The 17,371-nt window shown below is 34.5% G+C and overlaps 3 protein-coding genes across 4 annotated transcripts; 2 read left to right on the forward strand and 1 right to left on the reverse strand.

The window, feature by feature from the left end:
* Positions 1-2,584: 2,584 nt before the first annotated feature.
* Positions 2,585-7,616, forward strand: LOC21395108 (putative aminoacrylate hydrolase RutD). Its single transcript, XM_024174006.1, has 11 exons — positions 2,585-2,858; positions 2,975-3,176; positions 4,086-4,168; positions 4,305-4,405; positions 5,066-5,161; positions 5,331-5,384; positions 5,497-5,645; positions 6,179-6,296; positions 6,465-6,552; positions 6,748-6,973; positions 7,091-7,616. The coding sequence occupies exons 1-10, from the start codon at positions 2,741-2,743 to the stop codon at positions 6,942-6,944; spliced, it is 1,206 nt and encodes a 401-aa protein (XP_024029774.1). The 5' UTR covers positions 2,585-2,740; the 3' UTR covers positions 6,945-6,973; positions 7,091-7,616.
* On the forward strand, positions 7,565-12,464 carry LOC112094051. The gene is made up of 5 exons (XM_024174017.1): positions 7,565-7,574; positions 10,179-10,320; positions 11,372-11,444; positions 11,666-11,721; positions 12,058-12,464. Exons 1-5 carry the CDS (start codon positions 7,565-7,567, stop codon positions 12,170-12,172), a joined length of 396 nt encoding a protein of 131 aa, XP_024029785.1. The 3' UTR covers positions 12,173-12,464.
* A 1,266-nt stretch (positions 12,465-13,730) lies between these two features.
* On the reverse strand, positions 13,731-17,020 carry LOC21395109 (protein ABIL2). Of its 2 annotated transcripts, none has more exons than XM_024174008.1 (10): positions 16,773-17,020; positions 15,911-16,031; positions 15,742-15,824; positions 15,517-15,667; positions 15,276-15,375; positions 15,065-15,157; positions 14,924-14,975; positions 14,745-14,833; positions 14,514-14,656; positions 13,731-14,330 (listed from the first exon to the last, which is right to left on the reverse strand). In XM_024174008.1, the coding sequence occupies exons 2-10, from the start codon at positions 16,010-16,012 to the stop codon at positions 14,160-14,162; spliced, it is 984 nt and encodes a 327-aa protein (XP_024029776.1). In that variant the 5' UTR covers positions 16,013-16,031; positions 16,773-17,020; the 3' UTR covers positions 13,731-14,159. The 2 variants fall into 2 exon arrangements, with proteins under 2 accessions (XP_024029776.1, XP_024029777.1); XM_024174009.1 differs by lacking the exon at positions 16,773-17,020 and adding an exon at positions 16,132-16,185.
* Between the last annotated feature and the right edge of the window lie 351 nt (positions 17,021-17,371).

Consider the following 17,371-nt stretch of genomic DNA (forward strand, 5'->3'; position numbering starts at 1 on the left):
CAAAGAAAGTCATGTGTTACATCAGTTCCCCAAAAAATGCAATTTGGAGCCACAGGCCCTCAAATGTCCCATTTATGTCCTTGTCGTTCACTTGGGTTTATATTCTGGAGAAGTTCAAAGGATGACTTTTCTGCACAAAAACCAAATTGAGAAGAATCTTCTTCTCTGAAACATGACACTTCACACAATCCTAAATTTACCTCCAAACTTGTGCGGTTTAGTAAATTGTCCACATAAACTTTTAATTTTAACAATCAATTCTTAAATTTACAAAATTGTTGTAATGTGTCCCGTTTTATTAAATTTGTTTGATTTTTTTTGTTAAATTTAAGAAATTAAAAGTTGATAAATTGAAAATTTTGTGTTATATTTGAGTTGAGATGTTGGAATTTTTCGTTTAACATGCTTTTTTTGAGCATTAATTTAAACACAATTATCGTCAAAATAAGACATATTACAAAAATTTTATAAGTTGATAGGACAATTTATTAAAATTAAAATTCAGAAAGTAAGTTGCTAAAACAGTATAAATTCTCTGGAAATAAAATTTAGATTTGGTGATATTATACATATTTCATTCATGTTTGAGATGATATTGTATAATTGGAACAAAAGAAGGTATTGTTTGTCTGATTCCCAATCCAAACTCAATAATAAGGCGACAATCCTACGCGTCATCAACTACCTTCTTATCTGCCCACGTGTTACTGTCCACATGACATTTTATTTTTGTTGTTCTTCTTGTTTGGTTTTTTGTTCTTTTATTATGTTCCTTGAAAATAAGTGGAGCTCTGAGTTACACGTTATGAGACTGACTAGAAATATTTGTTCTACATTTTGGATTGGAGTTCCATGTTTTTCTCGTTTTTCACAACTAACATGGATCATCGTTGGGTTATGCCGTAAAGAATCCCATGAATTTAGAAAAGTATACCATTGTAAGTATGAATATATCTTAAATGTTTGAGATTTTTTTCTGTTTATTTTACTGATTCGAGTTTTATTACAGTAAAAAACTATCAGAAACAGTCACATTTAATTTTTTTACTACAGTAAAAAAACTCGCACATAAAGTCATATCTCAACTCGAATTAAAAACTCGAATCAGCGAACTAAACAATTATGTCTGGAAAAGAATTCCCGAGACCAATATTACAAGTAGTATAATTTGTAAATTTGAATGTTGGAATTGCAAAAGATAATATATACTTGCAAGCTTTAAATATTTAGTTACTAAAATTAAAATTATGCATTTGCGAACCGATATTGGTGTCGTGATGATATCAAATCTGATTATATCATTTTCATAGGTAAAGACTTTGGTCATTCACATAAATGTCCTACATATAATATGTAAACATAAAATTCATTGTATGTAATAACAATTTTTAAAGCATAATAGCAAGTAATTTATTCCCGCATGCTAGTGTTACATAAAATAAAAACATATACCCATTTAAAAAATAAATAATAATAATAATAATAATAATAATGAAAACATGTATTGATTTTATTTTTAACATGTTGGACCTAACTAAAGACAAATCTTATCTTTATATGAGACCGTTTAGTTCGCTGATTCGAATTTTTAATTCGAGTTGAGATGTAATATGTGAGAGTTTTTTACTGTTAAAAAAACGTTAAATATGACTGTTTCTAAGAGCTTTTTATTGTAGTAAAACTCAAATCGGTGAAATGAATGAGACCTTAATTTTATCTATATCCATATTAGAACCTTCCGTATTAAAGGGAGTCATTTCACCGATTCGAGTTTTCAGTTTTAGGTTTCTACAGTAAAAAGCTCTCAGAAAATGTCACATCTAACTTTTTCTGCTATAGTGAAAAACTCTCAGAAAATGTCACGTTTCAGCTCGAATTGAAAAGTCGAATCTGCGAAGTAAACGATGATAACCTTAGACTCGAGCTTTTCAAAGTCTACGACTTTTTTGGTTTGTCAATTAAGGCACACGATTAAAAGCAAGTTTTCCCCTCAAAAAATAAAAAAAATAAAAAAGGCACACGCCCATTTTAAAGTTTGCCTAATTGATAATGAAAGCTTCCTCCCCATAACTAATTATCAATTTTTTTTATCAATAAGTACTGCCCCATTTTTTTTTTCCTATAAAACAACCCCCATGGCATGAATTACTCCACCAAAAAGCATTTAATTAATCCAACACCATCATCAATTGTTCAAAAAGTAATAATATATGTAATATGAAATTAGTTTGTATGGTTCATGAAATTAGTCAATGTAACAAAGTCGCCATCTTCCTCAAAATCAAGAGAAGATTCTAAAATATAACTAAAAAACAAACAACAATAATAAAAAAAAAAAAACACAACTTATCAAAAACAAGAACAAAAAATAAAAAGCATATGATTCCAGTGCGTAAAATCCACCGTTCATATTACTTTTCCTTCCTAGAGTCTTCCTCCAAGGGCCAACTCCAACCAAAAAAATAAAAAAAAATAAAAAAATCCCACCACCACCATAATATCATCGCGTTTGTTGACTTTGACCACGTAGCCGACCATCCTGTGTGGCAGCTACCACTCCTTATCCGCCACGTGGTCCCGCGCAACCTCTACTGGTCCACATTCTGACATCCACTATAAAATGCCAGCCCAAACGCAAAACCCAGTTTCCCTTTCGCTTTCTGGATTCGGAATCAGACACAGAACCATTAACAACCTCTCTCTCTCTCTCTAGTTTCTCTCTCTACCGTTGAAGAAGACGATGCCTTATTGCGAGGTCGCGTCGCAGAAAACCAGCCTGAACTCGCAGCTCAACAATGGAATCAAGATTTTCTACAGAACGTACGGTTGCGGACCGACCAAGGTTCTCCTCATTATAGGTTCGCTCGTCTAATTTTCAAATTTTCGATCTTTTTTCTCGTCAGAATTCTTCTGAATTAGGTTTTCGTTGAATTCGTCTCGGTTTTCTGATTCTTTGATTTCAATAAACGGTCAGGATTGGCTGGAACTCACGAGTCATGGGGCCCACAAATCAAGGGACTGACGGGCTCCGATAAGCCCAACGACGCCGATGAGACGACGACCGGTGAATTATGCGACAATGAGGCTGGTTGTGGCGGCGACGGTATCGAGGTTTGTGCCTTTGATAATCGCGGCATGGGCCGGAGCTCTGTCCCCACCAAAAAGTCTGAATATACGTGAGTTTCGATGTTCCGAGCAAAATAATCTTCCATTTTGAATTAGTTTCTCGGAATTTTAGTTCCTATTTCTTTCTCCCTCATTATTCCGTAGAGCTGATGTGATTGTACGCTTATTTGCATTTGCTTTCTTCGAATTTGTTTGTTAAAATCTAATGTGCTTAAATCGGTTTTGGTTGCATTGTCTTCTTCTGTTAGTAGTTTGCTTTGTGTATCCACATTTACATTTTATGGATGTTTATGTGTAAAGGTTTCGTGTTACCATTTCAGTGCTTCATTTCCTCCCATTTGAGTCTTAAAGTTTTCTTTAGATGAAGTTAAGGTCTCTAATTAGACCGAAATTGCTCTGCTAAATGGGAAGCTTTTGCCTTTTAAATTTTGTGCAGAATAAAGAAAAAAGTGTCCAATTTTTCCCGATCATGACACATTTGATTTTATTCTGTTTGAATGTGGAAAATCTAGGGAAAGGAATCATTGAGACCAGTTAAGTTGAGAGATATTTTATTGGGACTTTCTCCTGTAGGCTTTCCTATTGATAAGGCCAATTTTTGACTGTGAGATCTAGTTAAAATTATATCAGATTAAAAAAGTACGCAGAAGAGACAATTTTTGATACATATCTAATGGCTGAAAAATGAGAATTAACAATAGTTTTTTTTTTCTTTTTTTTGGTCCTACCAAAAAAACTCCCTACTTTATTGTAGAGAGACGCTAGGAACAACGGCACTGCTAAATGCTCCTACTATTGGTATCCCTACTGTTGCTCAGTTGAAGTAGATTAGTTTTATGAGTTAAAATAACACAATAGGTTATTTATGGATGCACTTACATACTTATAAACATGCAAGTCACATGTTTAAGTCAAAAGAGACTGAGGTTTCCAAAATGTTGTGCGATCCTCTGATGCAGAACAAGAATTATGGCAAAGGACGCCATTGCTTTGTTGGATCATTTGGGTTGGACAAATGCCCATATTTTTGGTCATTCAATGGGTAAGTCCGTCAACTGTACTTTGTTCGTATCCTTGATTGGGAAATTTAAGCTGAATTTACTCATTCCGTGGTTGAACTACTTTTCATATACATGTTCAATTCTGCTATCTTACTTGAAGTTTTGCTATGAATACAGGAGCTATGATAGCATCCAAAGTAGCAGCAATGGTTCCCGAAAGAGTGTTGTCATTGGCTTTGCTAAATGTAACGGGTGGAGGTTTTGAATGTTTTCCAAAGGTATTTTTTTCTTTTAATTTTTTCACACCGACCAGTTGGGAATCGTCTACATTCTACACTTCTCTTTATAAAGAACAATGCTTATATTGGTTTTGCGAATGGATACATGTTTCGTGGAAAAGTACGATCAATAAATTGGATGTGAGTGTATATCTGTATTCTTAAATTCTCACTTTACCCAACTCAAAGGCCAGTTATAACCCTACTCAAACGTCCTGCTTATCCATATGGCCCGGGAACATTTCACCATTTTAATCTATCTTCGTTATTGAAATTGGAAGCGTATGACATGGTATGACCATAAACGATCAAGCTTCTGATCGGATTTGGTTGTGCTTGCGCTAGGTGTGAAAGCTTTGTCTTCTAAGATATCTTTTAAACCCCGATTTCCTATTAATGGTACAGTTATAAAGATCAAAAGTAAATTGGATGATAATGAGTTGAGATCTTGTATTAGCAAAATGAGAGATAAACCTGCTGCAGAGACAATATCCTTCAATAAGATTTTATAGTATTAAAGTTCTCTTTTAATTTGTTGCTATAACCTGGTCTACGTTAAATAATTGCCGATGGTTAGCCGTAAACCAGAAAGGCAAAAACTGCATTTATTTTTTACTGTTGAACTTGTAGTGGAGAGATATTAAAGTTATCTTCTTGCAGCTTAACAGACAAACACTATCCATTGCGATCCGTTTCTTAAAGGCAAAGACTCCTGAGGAGAGGGCTGCTGTTGACTTGGATACCCACTACTCGAAGGTTAATATTGCTCTTCAATCTATCTGTCTCATTTGTTATTTCTCTTGTATCAGTCAGTCATTTTGTTATCCATGATCTCTCTACTATAACCAATAGAGTAGAGCAAATCATTCAAATTTCAAAGTAGCAGGAGCAACTCTCACCATTTCACTGATAAAATAACGTGCAGGAATATCTTGAGGAATATGTTGGATCCACCACAAGAAGAGCGATCTTATATCAAGTAAGAATAAGTAACTCTTTTGCAGACTGTCCCATAATAACTACATTGGAAGCGGAAGGTGATAAATAGACCTGCTTTCTTATTATTTGACCTAAAATCACGTCATCTGCAGGAATATGTGAAAGCTATATCATCAACAGGAATGCAGTCTAATCATGGTTTTGAAGGTCAAGTGAATGCATGCTGGACGCATAAAATGACACGAACAGAAATTGAATTGATTCGATCTGCTGGGTTTTTAGTTTCAGTCATTCATGGCAGGTGATAATCTTACTTTCTGAATTCTAATGGAGAACTCGTCAATTTTCTTCTTTTTCCTTGAGCTATATTCAAAGTGTGTAACATACGATGCATAAATTTCTGAATGCTCAGATTTTTTTTATATGAAATATCAATCAAGACAATGTTTTAAAATGTTCGAGCATGAGATGGGAAAATGGATATAGAATGACAAGTCATGTATATGTATACACATGCATTGACTTGCATTCAACTATTAATCATCATTTTTCTTCCCTTTGCCCCAATTCCCCTTATCTTGTTCATACATACCACAACTTCTGGATCTCGTTCGTCATGCCTATTCATGATTGCTATGTGATTGCCTTCGGTGTATTGGAAAAAGCATATCTAAAGTCATGTATGCACGATTAGTATTGGTCGTGTGAATTGGAAGGCATGTATAAAGTTACAACTAGATGTAATGTTGAGTTCTTAGTCTTAGGTTAAACTTAGCTTTGTTGTCTTTTCAATTCACTGAATTCAAAGTTTGCGCTTTCTTTTTGGATATGTAGGTATGATGTCATTGCTCAGATATATTATGCACGGAGACTAGCAGAGAAACTGTATCCTGTTGCTAGAATGGTAGATCTTCCTGGAGGGCATCTGGTGAGCCATGAGAGAACCGAAGAGGTAAGCATTAATTTGTCTCTGAAAATGTTTGAATCTTAACCATATTGGATGTCGCTTATATTCTTTATTTGCTCTGGACTCGGGAGCTATATCAGGATTTACAGTCTGATTTTGTTTACTCATGCTTAACCGTGAAATGAAACCTGAATACTTTTCATTTCATTTCAGATTAACAAAGCTCTTATTGAGTTGATTGACGCTTCAAAAATGAAGATAAACCCACATGAATGGACAAATTTGCCCAACAAAAGATCTGGTAAGTAGTAGTTTACAAGACCTAGAATAGTGCCTAGTGGTGATTTCATAATAAGGTTGTCGTGATGGCTGACCTTGGACAAAATATAAGACAACATCAATCTGGTTAAGCGGGCAAATGTCAATGCATTCCTATGCCCAGCATTACAGCATTAAATTCTACGTTCTGCCTTGCTGAAATGTTCTATTTTATCAGGATGGATGGCAATAAGACCGTCACATATCAGAACAAATACAGAAGGAGGAAGCAATGTCTCTTTCATGTCTAACATGTTAGAAAAATTACACCTATGCCTTTTATACCTTTTTGGACTCTTTGTTCTGACATTTGAGTTTGCAAATAAGACTTTGAGAAGATTGAAGCCAGTGAGAGTTGGATCTTCGCTGACATGAAGCCTATAGTCAACCCCTGTTTTTCACCAGTAAGTTCTTTCTTTTCTTTCTTTTTCTTTTTTTTTTTTTCCTGGTACCAAGATTTTCATTCAGTTAAGCTGCATGTTTGCTAAGATATAAGCTAAACAACTATTTCTTTTCTCTAGGGGTTTTGTTGGCCTGTCACTCTAATGGTGCAGCTGAACGTGATGTAAGCAGTTAATGATACTTGAAGACGACATGAGACTGTCCGAAAAACCAGTGTTTGACTAACAAAAGAAAGTTCACGAGCATTTGCGTTGAAGGCGGGGGGGACAGGGAGCAATCACCAAGGCATTGTTAGGGAGATCAAATTTCCTTTTCCCTTGAATTGCCTAGGCCTTGAGCAGATCACGATGCTAACATACACTATTTGTATCTAAGACGATGAATATATACAGATCTCATCTCCAAATGGAGTAGGAAAAGGGCTATATTGACATGACAGAATAAAGAACACTCTTCACTATCCCTACAATGCAACATTCTTATTGAATGTATCAACGAAGAAAATAATTCGATATGTTATTTAGTGATCATCATACCAGGTGAACAGTCTAGTTCCATCAACTTTCCTAGTTCGTAGCCTCTAGTGCTACAACATGGCCAACTGTATTGAACATTCAATCGATAAGTCAAGCTTTTCACACTAAAGCACCAAGAAAATCCGAGAGGACTAAGACGTCTAACCATAAGCGTATAACATGCACTCAGTCCCAAAAAGGAAAAGGGAAAAATTAAAAAAAAAAAATTCCATGTGATGCATTTATTTTCCTCTTTTTTTTTCCCCCAAAAATGTTTAGAAATCAAGGAATATTGAATATCAATCCTCCTGTAAGAGGCATATCATATTAATTCAATTATTCTGATTCAGGTCCCATTCATTTTAACGATTCGAGTTAATAATTTAAATTTTACTATAGTAAAAAATTTCAGAAACAGTCACATCTAATTTTTTTATTACAGTAAAATTGATTCAGGTCTCGTTCATTTTAACGATTCGAGTTAATAATTTAAATTTTACTACAGTAAAAAATTTCAGAAACAGTCACATCTAATTTTTTTATTACAGTAAAAAATTCTCAAATAAAATTACATATTAACTCAAATTAAAAATTCAAACTAAAATTAAAAACTCAAATCAACTAGCTAAACGAGTCTTTACTAAACAGTTTTAACTTTCAAGAAAAACCGAGCACGCTAGATTTGCATATAACTGCAGGTTCCTTCATGCAAGAGTCTCACCAGAGTTGTCATACTGATGATAGTCATATAAGAGAAATATAAGAGCAAAATAACTTTAAATACGAGAGAGAGAGAGAGAGAGGAGAATGTACCTGCACTTTTTTCTGACTCTGAGAGGGGAAAATTCTCAAATAAAATTACATATTAACTCAAATTAAAAATTCAAACCAAAATTAAAAACTCAAATCAACTAGCTAAACGAGTCTTTACTAAACAGTTTTAACTTTCAAGAAAAACCGAGCACGCTAGATTTGCATATAACTGCAGGTTCCTTCATGCAAGAGTCTCACCAGAGTTGTCATACTGATGATAGTCATATAAGAGAAATATAAGAGCAAAATAGAGAGAGAGAGAGAGAGAGAGAGAGAGAGAGAGAGAGAGGAGAATGTACCTGCACTTTTTTCTGACTCTGAGAGGGGAAGGTCTTTCTCTGTGGCGGTTCTCTGATCGGTTGGCGATGTTTAGCAAAGCAAATAAGTTATAAGAGAGGCTCAGGAGGAGAAAGTGAAAAGAAGAAGATTCTGTTATTGTGCTGAGTAAGATACCCTTTGAAGCAATAAGAACAAGTCAGAAAGGCAAATATACCATTGGAATATACCATTATGCCTCCACTGACTCTGTTCAAGTCCCCACCATTGTTAATTCACTAAACTCGATTACTATACTCGAAACGAATTGGGGGGCACGGGGAAGAAAACGACAGAAACGCGGCATTTCATTCATATAAACGACAGCAAGATTTTAAAAGACAAACGACACGTCCTTTATATAAAGGGAAACGACAACAAAATTATGTTAAAAAGACGTGTCGTTTCATTGATTTAAAGCAGAGTACTTCTTAACTATGATCTAATAGTTTTACAAATAAATAGCAGCAAAAAAAAAAAAAGAAAGAAAGAAAGAAAGAAAGCAGCAAGCTTGCAAATTACAAACGACAGAAAACTCTTTGACTACAAAGAGGACGTCGTTTTAAATCTCGTGCCAGTTTTCTGCTTAAAGGGCAACAAATTTTAAGACAATAAAAGTATTCTGTTTATCAAACATTTGAAATCCTAAAACAAAATTGGAAACCTTTACTTAAATAAAAATAAATAAATAAGAATGACTACGAGTTGTGTTTCCATAAACGACAGCAAGACATAACAAGGCTGACAACGCGCCGTTTACGAGTTTTGACATCAAGATGACATGCTATTCATTTGACGTAGTCGTTCGACGCAAGAATCGACGACTACATTAAGAAAAGGATAATGATCTAACGACGTAATTTTTCTTCTGAAACGACAACAAAGCTTTAAGTGACAACGAAATTACTTTCTTAAACAACATGTCGCTTCTACCTATAAATGAAACTTCTAACTTGCATTTAACTTTCAATATATAAAAGAAATTTCTTTCCTAACTTAAAACAAAAAACCTCTCAACAACAATCAAAACATATACAGATGAACAATATTATAAAATAAGATAAAATAAAATAAAAACTTGAGAACCACATCTCGTTTTTCTATTTCAAGGGCAATAAATTTTAGGACACCAATTACCAACATCAAGAATGTTAAAAGAAAACAAAAGACTTACAACTTAAAAGAATAGAAAAAGAAATAGTTTTTTTCTTCCTCTATTTTAATAAATGATGTAGTGATAATAAAGAAAATAGCCAGATTTATGCAATGTTGTCGGTAGATTATGAGACAATAGTTACTAAAATATATCAAAAATTAAGCATAGCATCCATAAAAAAAATAACTTTTTTTAAATTTCTTCCTAAAAAAATCCGTTATATTCCTAAATCAATCATTCAAATAAGTGAAACGACGTGTCGGATGAACGTGGTCATTGTGCTTGTGCCCGTTACGAACAGACTACAGTCAACGCAGTGATAGGTCACAGCCCACAACTGATAAATATTATGGTGACATGGTTTTGAGATGATTGGCTATCTGTATCACGTGACCCGCACGTGATAAGCCCGTCCTTTACCTCCTTCATCTTCAATATCAAGCGCCCACTGGGGCAGCCCTACTTTCCCGCTTCGTGTGTCAGTCAGCTCAAACCTCAGAGGCGCTTCAATGGCTGCTTCAGTTGTACCGGACAAATGGGAATTCAGCTGGTTAGTAATCTCTCTCACAAAATTAAGTTTTTTTAGTCCTTTTAATTTCACAAACTCTCATAATTTTCATTTGGCTCTTTTTTTATATGCCTTTCCAATCCACACGGACAGATAAAGTAGAGATTTTTAAGGCCATGCTAATATGGGTTTGAGTCGAATATGAATTTATTACTCTTTTCTTTCTTATAGTGTAACTTGTTTGGCCATTTATAGGTCTTTCCATAATGAAGTTTGGATTTTTTTTTTCTTTTTGGGTTATCTGTTGATTTTCAATCGGTCAATCCAGAAATGTGTTCAGATCCTCTTAATGTCCAAGAAAAGTTTAAAAGAAAAGTGCCCGGAATTCAATCCATCCGGTTATTTTACATGTTTATAATATGGGAGTTCTTGCTTCCTTTTTTATTGAGTTTTGATGTTTTGAAATCTTAATGTTCTTTTTTTTTTTTTAATTGAGTTTTGTTGTTTTGAAATCTTTAGTGGAATATTTTTGCTTGCCCTTTGCTGTTTCGAAATCGTCGTTGCTTGACATTTTCCAGTTCTTCAAATGATGTCTTATGTTGTTAATGCTTTGCAACGAGAATAGCTCATATAATCGTCTAGTCTTGTTAAAGAGCTAAAGCTGAATTCAAAAGTAAAATTCAAGGAAAATTCTTGGATCGTTTTAGATTTTTTGAAGATTGAACTAGCACAAGAGCAATATGGTATAGTTATGTTAGTAATAGTATTGACTTTGTTGCTAGAACAAGCTTTTAGTACTTGAAACAATTGGGAAAAGATTTTTTTTATTTTTTATTTTTTTAAGTGCGATTAGGAAGGATAACAACAATAATAATAACAAATACAAGCCTTAATCCCAAATTAATTGGGGTCGGCTATATGGATTTTTCATTTTCAGTCTGCTCTATTAAACACGAGACGCGATTAGGAAGGATAACATATAAGAAAAATAAAGTTCTTTGATTCAGCTTTTATTGTTGTTACCATCTGTTCGCCTCCGAGTTCTCTGTCCTTTGAACGAAAGATCGATAAAAGTATGAAACTTGCTCTGCAGTGATTTGGAAGTGGATTATCAGTCCGACGAGAATAGTTCAATAGTCTTTGCTGCACTAGCTGTCGATAAGGAGGTAATTCTCATGATTCTCAATTCATCTTTTGTCAGAAACTTAACAGCAGATCTATAATACGATCTAAGCCGTTGAAAGAAAAAAATGGTTGTCAGCTGCCATATGATAAAAGCTGAAAGAAGTTTCGGCAGATGAGATCGTTTTTAAACCTCATTCAGTGGATGAGATTTGGACTGTTCATACATCTGATTTTCTTATTAGAATTTCTCTCCTAATTGCAGTTGCAGCCGGATAAAGTAAAAAGGGAGATGACGGTCTCAAATGGAAAGCTTTCGGTGTAAGAAACCTTGGAAAAATGAATAAATAAGGGTTTGAACTTGGATGCTTCTTTGAAGAATGAGGATCACGCTAATGATTCTAAGAACAGTAAACACGACATTATTTAGTAAATTGACCTGAACAGCTACATGATTTTGTCTACTGCACTATAATTCAATATGTCTGCTTATATCTATCTGTTTTTGTTCTGAACTTTTTGTTACTTTAATCAAAGTAGAAAACCCCGTTCACTCTGAATGAGTTTGATATGGTCAATCTTCTTTGAACTCTTGTTCTTAGGGATTATATCTCATCTTCAATATGCTCAATTACTCTCTTTTTTCATTTAACACAGGCATTTTGAGGCAGTTGAAGCGAGATTTCTTCGTGCGTCATATAGCGCTTTTGTTGACGTTCTTATTCTTGCCACAAAAACGATTGAAGAATTCGGAAAAGGAATGAAATTGTGACAGAAAAACGACCTTGCATTCTTTCCTAGTTAGCAGACTCTGGATCTCACATGGAAAGAGCTGCAACATTGATCAACCATTGGTGTTTCTGAATTTATTTATCTTTATAGGCGGGGATTCTCATTCTAATTTTGCTATGTGGTTATTGTTCTTTTTTCTTTTTTGGTCGCTGCCTATTGCTTTCCGAATGGGTTAGTCTTTCCTTGTCATGATGAGCTGCTTTTTTGGAATAAACCTTCTTAGAAACATGAACAGCTATTAATTGCATAGTTTTTGTCTCTTAAGAAATGATTAGAAAGGGTACTTAATTAAGTAGACATAAAATTGATGGTTTGTAGTGTTAGTTTACTAATTCATCCCAAAAGTTAAGCTGTTAGGAGGTGGGCTAACAATAGTTTTATACTTTAACACTCTCCCTCACGTGTGGGCTGGACAATGGGCAATCGTGTGGGTAAATTAATTAGAAAGCCCAACACGTGAATATTTAAGCTCGAGATATATTAAAGACTTAATACATGATGACAATTTTAAATGGGGATAAAGAGTGTAATTACGGGGGTTGAATCTAAGACCTCACGCTCTGATACCATGTTAGTTTACCATTTCATCATAAAAGCTTAAGCTTTTAAAAGGTGGGCTAATAATAGTTTTATACTTTAACATATAGTAAATGATCTCGTGGTATTGTAATGACTGAGAATGCATGTAAAACAATGATATCCTATTTCTTCAAGAACAAGAAACCAGAAAGTAAAACGAAACTCTACTAGTTAAAGCCTTTTTGAAAGGCAACGTTAATGTTAATTGTGTGGGTAGGCTTAAAAAGTAGCTTTCTAAGTTTAGATTTGATTAAAATCATATTAAAACGAAAAATAAACAAAACTAGCAGTTTCTTATACAAATTTAATGGCTTAAAATAAAATTCTACCGGCAAGTTATTTTTCAGTGCCTATAATAGAATTTTTGTAAAAGGAATGGGGGTATTGTATAATTCAAAACTATCAAACCTTATCAAGTTTCTTTAAATTGTAACATTTATTTATTTTATATGATTTTAGTGTAGCATTATTATTATTATTTTGAAGGGATTCTGGTGTAGCATTATTAAGGTAACGGTATTCATTAATTGTTGATTTAATCTTATTGGTGCCTCTTAAGTTTTAAGAGTCATTCTCATTTTGCCCTCTAAATTTTAAAACTTTCACTTTATCCTCTGAATTTTAAATTTGTCCTATTTATTCCTTTTTGTAAGAAATTTTGGAAAATTCAAACTAAAAAAGGACTCAAGTGTGGCCATGTTTTTATATGTTTATTTTTAATAGAAATTCAAATAGAAAAATCACGTGATTGCAATATTCTTATTTTTTTCTATCTAATTTTAATAAAAATTATAACAAAATGAGTTCAGTGGGAACAATTTAAAATTCAATAGGTAAAATGAGAATTTTTAAAGTTGACAAACTGAGAATGACCTTAAATTTTAGGGGCACTAATAATAATTATCTTAAATTGTAACAAGGGATCAATAAGACAAGCATTAGTCTTTAAGGGGGTAGAAATTAAGTCAACTATCCTAGATGGTGACTTTATTGTGACTGAAATTTGTTATTGACTTATTTACATCGAAATGTTACATCGAACAAAGACTTTCCAAGAGAGTTAGGTTTCCATCTCGGGTAAGGAATCCAAAGATGAGTGGACACTGCAAACTGCCCATTTCTCTATTATAGATGAAGCAAATTACAGACAGATTCACTGCATACTTAGTACCAACTATATAAAAAGCACATTACTCGCGATAAATGTGAAATGGTACAAGATGATACCAAATCTAAAGAAAAGAACAAACATTTCATATCACGCTATCACTCTCAAAAGAAATAGTACAAGATACGTATAGAAGGGGAAAGCTGAGAGCAAAATTATGCAGTCATTTTTCCCTCCTCCTGTGGCTTCATTTCCTTTCCTTTCACCACTGTCTATTTTCTCAGTATTCATCCAAGTAAGTGTATAGCATGTCATCTTTCTTCGACTTACGTCGGCTAAGCAAGGCCTTGAGTAGACGCTTACTTTTGCTGGGGTACTGCTCAACCTCTCTGCCATTTTCCCTATCAGCATGTAATCGCATTGAAGCTGATTTCCGAGGCTCCGAAGGGTACTATAAGATACATGACAAGCTCAAAGTTCAGATTATGAGAATCCATGAAGGAAAGGAAAAATAAATTTACACAGAATCAAGAGAAGGGATGGTGGCATTGAATAAAATTGCTCGACTCTAGAGTCTAAACATGTCATCCTGGTGTCGTATAAGATTTCAGTACGATTATTATCCACAACTTACCCTTCTTCGTGTGTTTGATGGATTTGGAGTCGTCGGCCTGCTCGAGTTTGGGGTAGTTGACCGAGAGCTTGGTGTCACCGGTCTACTTGAGAGTGATCCAGAACGTAAAAGTGGAAACCGGTGAGGCGAAACTGATCTCTTGTCTGATTCACAAGCAAACATTATTATCAGAAAACCATTAGAATGATTAAAACAGAGTATGAAAGAAAATTATTTGAAATGAACAAACACCTAATTCTTTTTTAGGCATTGTAGAAGTAAAAGAAAAAACTCCAGGTTTCTGGGAAGTTTGTGGAGAAGGAGATGGAGAGCGCCCTTTACTGCAAAAGTTATGACACAGTATTAAAACAATCGAAATAATGCGGTAAGATTAAATAAGCAGATCAACTCATTTCAACATTGTCCTTTACCTGGCTGTAGTAGTAGTAGTTGGTGGGGTTTCTCTAATTGTAGCTCGAACAGCTTTAGGGACGAGAAAGAACCAAGAGTGTGTCAAATTCTCCGCCAAGTAATATGCAATAAAACGAATAGGAGATAAGAAAACACCTTACCATTCCTAAACTGATGCCAGTCATCTTCATCATCGAGGCTGCATCCTTGGTATTTCGATTTATTGCGGTTGGCACCACGGATAGTCTCCCCAACTGGACACGGATGAGTAAGCATAAGAATTCATTTATTTTCATTCTAAAACAAGACTAGAAATACACAATGAATATGGATACTTCTATAAGAGTATATATGTGAGAAGTATGTGCTTGCCTGGTAAGATGTACCGCTTGTGGTACTTTGGAGTGTTTATGACCGACGACTGCTGGATGAGGCCCTCATGATCAATGTATTCTTGGCAAGTTCTTAGCCTCTAACAAACCAAATAAAAATAAAATTATCAGTGCCTGTTGAAATCTAGTTTTGTTTTGGTTGAAAAATAGCAAATCTGCCATGCCTGTCAAATTTGTAGACTACCTATTTAGATCATGGTTTAGATAAAATTGAAGCTAACCTGTTCAATGCAAGATACCCGAAGTTCTGTTCCAGAAACTTCATCGACCTTCTCGTCCAGGATATCGTTAACCTTATAACTCACGGAACCTAAATGATCTACTGTATTTACAAGTGCTTTAATAGCATAATCTTTCAACGTCTCCACCACTCTGCACAAAACAGGACTTTTAGTCAAAAGGGAAATACTTCAAAAACACCACTGTGATGAATCAAGTATACTCACATCTGTTTTTGGTCATCATTTGTGTAAGACAGTTCAAAATACTCCGCGGCTGAGTATAATTGTGTTCTCAAATTCTTCAAATCCTGAAAATACATGTGCAATAATAAAATGATAAGCTAGCGTGTTTGAGACACAATAGATAAAAATTTAAACAGAAATGTAAGTGTACCTGAAGACTGTCCGAGAAGAGCAAGCTCTGATGCATAGAAACCTCATCAAAATTGGATGATTCTCTAGGAATGAGCCGAGTAGATGCAGTCATGATGCCCATAAACTGCAAAAAATAGGGCCTAAAAATTCAAAAACAAAGGATTATCAGTTCAATACTCATCAAAGATGCAGATTAGGAGACCAAAAGTCAAAATAATAGGACAACTTAGTATATCAAACCTTTTGAAAAAGAAGTTCTTTAATCCATAAAACAAGCACTTTTTTCCTATTTGAAACTCATGAAAGAAAAAAGGATAAAAAATCTGTACTAAAACCGCTATTTTGGGAACCAATAGTTATGCCTACACAACATTATGTGTAAGAATAAACAAAACACGCAACATAAAACAGGTTAGTGCTGGCCACGTTTCTGCAACTATCTCAGAGAGGAATATCAATATATAAATAATAAGGAGAAATAAAATAAATAAATAAATAAAAGATAAAAAAATGGTATTCCATACTTCTGTACAGTGTACACCAACACCAACTGCATAAAAGAGCATTTTGTCTGAATCTTCACCAATACTCCAAATCCATACAAAATTGAAAGAAAACGCACAAAAAGTAAACGACACCCAATCCTTAAAAACACCAAAAGCTGTAAAAAAATTGAACGCCCTCTTTTGGGTTGCCAGGATAAACAAATGGATGGGAAATTTTCTTTTCTGAGAAAAAATGAGAAAACAAAAATTCTTATGTCCTAAATTCTAGTCCCATTGCCACATTTAAGAATCCATTCTTCTCTCTTCTCTTAGCAACCAAAACATAACAAAAAACCCAGGTGGGAAAAAGGCAAAAATAGAAGCAAAGTTCCGAACCTGGAAGAGTATACTGGTGCAAAATCCCGCTAAGAAACTGAAGAGAAGGCTGTGAGCGCCAAAACACACATCCGAATTGGAGTTTTGAAGCGCAAAACGGGAAACCCAAATGGCAAAGAGAGCCAAATAAGCACATAAATAGGCCACTACTTGACAGTGACCAAAGTTGTTTGGTATAAAGATTTTGACTACACAAAAAGTTAAAAGCAAACGGCCCCAATAATCCGTCTCCACTATACGTACGAAAACAGAAGAAAAGAGAAAAGAAGAAGAAGAAGAGAGAGACAGAGGAACAAAAGTCACAAACAAAACAACATATTAAGGATGGCAATTAGCGAGTCGGCAAACATAGCCAGGAATCCTGGGCATTATTTTTCTGTATTTGTGGGAGAGCTTCAAAAAAAAAAAAAAAAAAAAAAAAAAGAGGAAAAAAAGTCTGCACTTTTTGGGAGCAAAAAACTGGTCAGCAACAGAACACAAGTGTGAGGTTTGTGGCATAATTGCCGTTTCTGGGCTGGGTCCCACTTGCTCATTTGCTTTCTTGGTGTGAATACGGTTGGGTCCTACGCCTTCCTATGCGCTGCTGCTGCACTACACGA

Source organism: Morus notabilis, unplaced genomic scaffold, assembly GCF_000414095.1.
Source record: "Morus notabilis unplaced genomic scaffold, ASM41409v2 Scaffold879, whole genome shotgun sequence".
NCBI classification, from domain to species: domain Eukaryota; kingdom Viridiplantae; phylum Streptophyta; class Magnoliopsida; order Rosales; family Moraceae; genus Morus; species Morus notabilis.

Coding starts and splice junctions, on each gene's coding strand:
- LOC21395108 (XM_024174006.1), top strand. CDS start 2,741: ATGCCTTATTGCGAGGTCGCGTCGCAGAAAACCAGCCTGAACTCGCAG. Junction 3,177..4,085: donor ACCAAAAAGTCTGAATATAC/GTGAGTTTCGAT, acceptor CCTCTGATGCAG/AACAAGAATTATGGCAAAGG. Junction 4,406..5,065: donor GTTTTGAATGTTTTCCAAAG/GTATTTTTTTCT, acceptor ATCTTCTTGCAG/CTTAACAGACAAACACTATC.
- LOC112094051 (XM_024174017.1), top strand. Junction 10,321..11,371: donor GACAAATGGGAATTCAGCTG/GTTAGTAATCTC, acceptor CTTGCTCTGCAG/TGATTTGGAAGTGGATTATC. Junction 11,445..11,665: donor CACTAGCTGTCGATAAGGAG/GTAATTCTCATG, acceptor TCCTAATTGCAG/TTGCAGCCGGATAAAGTAAA.
- LOC21395109 (XM_024174008.1), bottom strand. CDS start 16,012: ATGGGCATCATGACTGCATCTACTCGGCTCATTCCTAGAGAATCATCC. Junction 14,976..15,064: donor CTGGCATCAGTTTAGGAATG/GTAAGGTGTTTT, acceptor TCGTCCCTAAAG/CTGTTCGAGCTACAATTAGA. Junction 14,331..14,513: donor CATCAAACACACGAAGAAGG/GTAAGTTGTGGA, acceptor TGTATCTTATAG/TACCCTTCGGAGCCTCGGAA.